Consider the following 7,164-nt stretch of genomic DNA (forward strand, 5'->3'; position numbering starts at 1 on the left):
ATAAGTTCTGAATGGCACATTAGTTGATTATATTAAACAGATTATGGATGGGTGACTTGATTTACGAACGTACCAAACAAACCTGCATACGGAGACGTACTCAGTTTGAGAGGTTTCAATTCGATTAATGAAAGTAAATGAAAATTTACATTAATGAAAACTTCGTTCTTTTCTGCAACCGCCCTCGAGCAACCATTATCAGTGTAATCGTGCATATTTTTGGAATATAATATTACTGTTTCCAAGAAGAATGACACAAATGTAATAAAAAATGTAGCAGTGACGTATACATGATGCGTCGCTGTCACGTACGATGCATTTTTCCGACGAGAAAACTTTTCTTATAATTTGACTGAAATCTTGAGAAAAAGTCGAAGTGCATCGTCGATAGCTTGAGCAAATATGTTTCATCAAAAACAATGATCAAATGATCCACTCATAATACGCATTGCACTGACAGTCGACTTTCTATACTCAATAACGAAGGAAGAAGAAGAAGAAGGCAGGGGGATTTACATTCGTAATGTCCAACGAAGAGAAAGGTAATTTCAGTCTCTCCAAGTATTGTAGCAAAAGTTTACTTTGGCGTTGATATTTTGAGTGATGTCGTTAAACTTGCTTTCCAGAAAGACTTGCACAAGGGATGGTGATGCGTGACACTGGATGAGACGAGATTATTTTTTTCAGGAAACTTCAGAATGAATATCATGGTCGACAGTTCAGAAAATCTAGAAACAAACTTCGTTGTCCGTACACGAAAACGATGTAGTATTTCTTATCACGACGATGAAATCTCGCAGTTCGCTTAATAATGGTCAAAAGTGTCTCGTAAGCAAAGCCTAGTTAACAAGAAAAGTTATTTGAGAACGAATTTTTCCGGGTTAGCCTAGATCGGCCTTCAGGGTTCATAGTTTACGATCCCAACAGGACACAGTTGCTAGGCTACTTTGTCCGTGATTTGATTTATGTCCTGATTTGGATTTACTTTTTCAATTTCGAAGATTGGCTATTCCCATAGCCAAACTGCTGTTACTTAAGCTGTCCGGCAAAGATTGACGTAGCCTGTTGCAGGTGTATTGTTGACATCGCTTTAACAACTTCGTTGTGGGCTGACGAGTTGACAACATGTTGCCACCGGGCGAAACAATGGTTGAAGCTTAATTATGCCATTAGTGGAGGTTATCTGTAATCTTAGCCATTAGATAACGGGTAGTTTGTATAATGAAGGAAGCAGCCTCTGCATTAGCTGGTAAATTTTGCCTCCTAGCAAAAACCTTTTTAGGATGAAAGTTATTCTGCATGTTCTAATCCATTTAAAAAGAAGCCTAACTTACCTGGTTAACTTCTTTCAGTTTGGTGATCGATGATATTTTAATTGGAAAGTAACCATTTTCAAAGAACTGGTTGATGTGAACAGTTATCTGTAATCTCGTGTACCTATATTAGATAAGATTAGGCTAGGCTATTTTGATGGGTTTGTCATTTTATTAGCTTATTTTAGTCAAAAATACTTTAGCTGATAAGATCCTGGACTTGAATAGCCTATTTTCTCCTAAATTTTGACAGTTGAATTGCTTTCTTGGCCGAACATTTTGGTAAAGGCTAAGTAAATACGTATTGATGAACCTTCATGATGTTCCTTAGGGTGAACACCCAAATGGCCACCATTTCATTTGAAATTACCACTTTTTTGCTCTCAATATGTAATTGGTGAAACAACAAGGCAATTCCATCTTTAAGCATACCATTCAAGAGATTGAAACTTAATCTTTTGAATGGTAGCCTATGCTTAAAGATGTAATTGCATTGTTTCACCAATTAAATATCAAGTGAAAAGAGTGGTCATTTCAAGTGATATGGTGGCCATTTGGTTGGTTACCTTATACTAATATTAGGTAGTATAATTACATTAGATTTTGGAAAGCCAGGACAAACTGATGATCATGAAAGGGTCTCCCTTGAACCTTTAAGTACTGCCTGTACCTTATTGATAAACTTTGCAAGTGAGGAGTTAGCCCAACAGTCTTTACTAGTTAATAAGGATTTAGGCTAGTCTGGTTATCCCAGTAAAAGTTGAAGAAAGTAGTTTTGTTTGGTAAAAGTGAAGACTACCATCATGCCCCTCTGATTCGGTAACTCCCAGCCCTTGGGGGATTAGCATAAAACAGACAAAAGACAGTAATTATTATATAAAGACAAACAAAATCAAAAGCACAAATAAATGGCAGTACTAAATATTCTGATTGGAAACTAGCAGGAACCAGACTGCATTTGTAAGTCTTCAGTTTTACCCTGGGTATGGTTGGAAAACTAGTAATCCTTAGAAATTGGAGAAAAGATGCTTTTGTTAATATGGAGAACTGTTGAAAAATAGGCCTAGGACCAAGTGTTATTGAAGCTAAAGTATGCTAGGTCTGGGTGTGTATGGATGTTTACCCAAGTGCCAGAATTACTTTTAATGTATGGACGGACTGATCCTTGGGAGTAGTAATAACAGGTTTGGGGTGGACGGATTGATCCTGTAGTTAAACAATATTACGAGCCATACGCGGGTGGACAGATGGAAGAAAACCGAGTATATATAGTGTGAATATTAAGTACATCCTTCCAGGATTGAGATTCATGGTGAACATTATCATACTTGACCTTTGTAATGTAGTTAGGTCATCTTAGATCTATGTTAGCCTATGTGAGTGGCTGAAACTGATATCACCAAGAATATATCCATTGTAGCAGTTAAGTAATTTAGCTATATAAAAACTTGAGCATTTAGCTTTATATAACAATTACGTATAGAGTTTTAAGCCAAGCAAAGTTCCAACTATGATCTGATATTGCACTGAAGTTTTTACTGCATAGAATATTTGAACTACATAAAGTATGATAAAAATATGTCATGGATATTTAACTAAGGACAACTCCAGGAGTTTGAGCTTTAGTATTACAAAACGTGGTAGTAGTTAGAAGACACTGATATTTTTCATGCAAATTCAGATGTCGGGTGACTTATCTGTGGCATTGTGTCTTGAGGGCCAGTGAACAAAATGGGAATGTTAACATGTAGAAAACTTAGAAAAGTGTATAGTGTCAAGTATTTGAAACATCTGTTTTAGCTCCAGCATAAACTTTTGCATGTGTATTGTTGCAATAGCGCCCAGTGGCATGGTCAGTATGGTGTTGGTGTGCCACCTCGGTGGCCACAAGTTTGATTCTCGGGCAATCCATTGAGGAGTGAGAGATCTGTATTTCTGGTGATAGAAATTCACTCTCAACATGGATTGGAAATCACGTAAAGCCGTTGGTCCTGTTGCTGAATAACCACTGGTTCCATGCAACGTAAAAACACCTTACAAACAAACAATTGCTGCAATATATTATGCGCATATACTATGCTGAGTGGATTTGACCAATACATATCACATATATTAGTCAGCTCTTAAGTGCTGTTACATTTATGAGATGTGAGATAATTTTCATTGTAGTAGTACTACTTGTTATGGATGAGGAAAAAAGATAATGTATATACGTATACTACTATAGTAAGCAAACCTTGATACTTTTAATACCCAGTGAAACTCCCTAACTGTTTAAAAAAAAAAATTACCCCCATTCTCTACTGAGAGAAGTTAGATTTAATTACAGATTTAATTACATTACATAAACTTTCTGCCCCCAAGACAGACATTGTGTTTGCTAGTATGTAATAAAAAAAAAAAAAAAGTGTGCTCAAATGTACAAAAAATAAAAATAAAATTTGACTATAGCTACTATTCCCTACAATCATTTAGGAATCACAGAGGCTTGTCTGTAAAGTTCAACTAAATGACTTGACACTGGTAGGAATTATATTTTGTAATTTATGAGTAAGCTACCTTAATGATTGTAATTTGGAGGATTAATATATACTAGAAATTAATCCTCCAAATCACAATCATTATGGTAGCTTCTTGTAGACTGCATAATTTGGATGTTATTCAGGTTTCAGAAAGTATGGTATTAACGAATAAGTGCCATCAAACCAAACATATTTCAAGCAGTCGTCAAGATGGCTTTCTCCATGGGTGTTAGTGCTGTCAGTTCTCATGTGGGGCTCTATAGGCATTACTTGAGTGTATGCAGCGGCCCAGTAGCACCTGGCTGCAGCCTTTTTTCAACTTCTTGCTTTACCTCCAATTGCATTTCTTTTCTTCTTTCATACTGACAAACTTCTCTGAAGTGTTTGTTCTTATTTTAACTGTGGGGGTTTCTCCCAGTTTCACCTTTAGATGCTTGTACTTCAACTCATTTGTTTTCTTGATCTCTATTAAGTGCTGACTGACTGAAAGTGCCCCAGTACTTAGCATTATTCCAGTCTGAATTTCCTCAATAATTTAGGATGGTTTGTCCCTTATCCTTTGAATTCCATAAGTATATATGTCTAGAGAAGTTCAACAGCTATCAGTAGAGAAGTTCAATGGCTATCAGTAAAAATGGTTCATACCCAAGGGTAATCATAGGTAGGGTGCTTGTTTGCATGTGACTTGCTGTCAGACAACCAGGTACCAGGCAAAGGGCAGAATTTTACCACGTCATTATCAGTTTGTGTTGTTGTTCATTATTGTTCAGTACTTTTGTGGGAGTGATAAGGAAGATACCCTCGTAATCCTAGTATGAAATCTATGTTGGAAACATAGAAAATTATGCAGATCCCAGTGCCTTAGATGTTTTCTTTAAAATCTCTCTGTAGGAGGATATCCTGGAATCTCAAGGAATACACAGACTATTGGCTATGACTGAACCTTTCAAATGTTATATCTTGTACAGTATAAAAGCTTTATTTTCCTTTCATTCAGATGGCTTTCTTATTTTCAGAATTTATGCCTCACTCTACTTCTAGGATCCCGTAGATGGGTAGCACTGTCTGCGCCTCATAGATGCACTGTAGGCTTTACTTAAGGTTCTTTGCAGCATCCCTTAGGCCCCTAGCAGCAACTTTCATTCCTTATACTGGACCTCTTGTTCACAATATATTTCTTCCATCTTGTTATCCACCCTCTCTTAACAATTATTTCATAGTGTAACTGCAAGATTTCCCTCCTGTTATAACCTTTCAAACCTACCTATGTACTCTCAATTAGCTTTTCAACACTGAATGACCTCAAAGGTCCCAGTGCTTGGCTTTTGTCATAAACTTTATTCCATTCCATTTACCTCTAGGGTAAGTTAATGGAGGCCTCGGTGAAGTAATATTCAACCTGCACTTTTTGGAAGGCAGACTAATGGAGAAGTGTTGAAGTGGGTGATGGGAATAGAAAACCTTATTGAAAAATGAGACATGGAAAACTTGTGCTCCAATCTTATTGGAGCATAAGTATCTAAAAAGAATGTAAGTTAGATATTAATATCCAAAATGTTGAGGTTAATTACCTGTTTGGAAAGGATCCCATTACAAATGAATAAGTATTTGAGAGACATAGTATGTACTCAAAGGCTGAGAAAGTGTTCAAGAGTGTTTGACATGTGATGAGAATAGAATAACCTATCTGTTTGAAAGACCCATGTCTATGTTGAGCCCGAAAACAAAATTATATGCAGCACATAGATGAGATTCTGGATCAGACAAAAATTTAGAAACAGTTTTAAGGGTCTATATACGTAATATGAAATCACTATTAATTCATTGTCTTGCCCTGGCCATCAGATGTTATGTACTGGCACACTTATTTTTCAAATGGAAATTTGTCATTAGAATTGTCCTTTAGGAGAAAATACTAATAGACAGGACAGTGATTTCTACTTATTAAAGGAAGCCCTGTTACAAAAGATGTATTATTTTTGAGAAATCAGTAGTATTACCACACAGTATTGTTGCTAAGTCAACAGTAGAACGTGTGTCTCTCCAGGAATACTTACTGCATTTGAAAACTGCCATTTGAATTTTGAATTGATACTGATTACTCGTCGTGTAATCAGGTTGATATCTATGTTGTGTTAGGAAGATATGGAACCATCTTTCATATAATATTTCTCTGTTTGAATTATATCTCCTTCCTCATTGATGTTCATTTATTTCTATTTTCAGTCTGTTGCTTTCATAAAAGTTTTATATGTTTTTCTAACAGTACTTTGGTAATACTCATACTACAACTGCTGCTACTACTACTACTAGTACTGCTGATACTTTTTAGAATTTGATGACTACAGTGTATATTTTGCAGTGACTATCTTTCCTTCTATCTCTAGACTTTGGAACTCTCCTTATCTTCTTCTGTGTTCCTGAGTCCTTCAGCTTTTCTGCTTTGAAGAGGTGGGTTTGTTTTACCTTATGGGGTCCAAATTAAAATCTCTCCCGTTTTCAGTTGTCTTCATGTGAAGTACAAATCATTGATTTACAAATGCTTGTCATTACCTGTCTTAGCATGTTGTACCATTACCAGAATTCAGGTTTTGTCAGTAGTGCTAGATAGTGAGTTAAAAAGTCCTGTTTTGGGTACAAACCCTATTTGGTGATGCCTTCTCTTTATTCTTAGTGCCTTAAGAGGCAACACTTCTATGTGTAAACTACACTGCACCTTTATTTAGATAATAAATATGTCTTTTAACATGCATTCATATTTCCCAAAGAGTATATGTTGGTATTTGGTGATGTACTATATATTATTTTATATACAGTAACTGGTATTCTATCTTAAATTTGGTTTCCTCATTACTTCTTTGTGAAGTGTATTAATTTCTACTCTACTTGTACATTTTGAGTTCACTTTCACAGATTAAATAAATATTTGCTTGAATTATTATGGCATTGCAATTCTGTTGTACTGTACTTTGGATGCATTGTAAATATGACATGCCTCTAGTTTTTGTAAAGGAAATACTTTTGGTTAGGATATGTGCTGGTATTCACTACATGAATTGTTTGAATAGTTAGAACCCGTGAATAGTTGGAACCCCTATATAAATGCTGAAAAACCCACTAAAAATTTTTAGAATTGGTTTTTTTAATATTTTTATCACAAAAAGTGAATTTTATGATGAAATAGAAAAAAAAAACAAAAACAAACTGTAATTTGTGGATATTTCTCATAGAAAAATACCGCGAATATGCAAGTTTTCTGCAAATAATGCGGGGAAACGTTCTTGAGAGAAATCTGTAATTGTGTGAGTCCGCGGTCCCATGCAGCCCTT

At 35.6% G+C, this 7,164-nt stretch overlaps 1 protein-coding gene across 2 annotated transcripts in view; it reads left to right on the forward strand.

Annotated features, from left to right (window-relative positions):
- The first annotated feature begins 300 nt into the window (after window positions 1–300).
- LOC135223584 (ubiquitin domain-containing protein UBFD1-like) overlaps window positions 301–7,164 on the forward strand; it is a 61,914-nt gene continuing 55,050 nt past the window's right edge. The window contains exon 1 of one of the 2 annotated variants that reach the window (XM_064262125.1): window positions 301–542. In XM_064262125.1, the coding sequence (XP_064118195.1) occupies window positions 524–542 (19 nt within the window). In that variant the 5' untranslated portion in view covers window positions 301–523. Of the gene's footprint in view, window positions 543–1,121; window positions 1,250–7,164 lie in introns of those variants that run through there. The other variant, XM_064262124.1, reaches the window with a different exon arrangement.

The sequence above is a fragment of the Macrobrachium nipponense genome, chromosome 10 (assembly GCF_015104395.2).
Source record: "Macrobrachium nipponense isolate FS-2020 chromosome 10, ASM1510439v2, whole genome shotgun sequence".
Classification (NCBI taxonomy): domain Eukaryota; kingdom Metazoa; phylum Arthropoda; class Malacostraca; order Decapoda; family Palaemonidae; genus Macrobrachium; species Macrobrachium nipponense.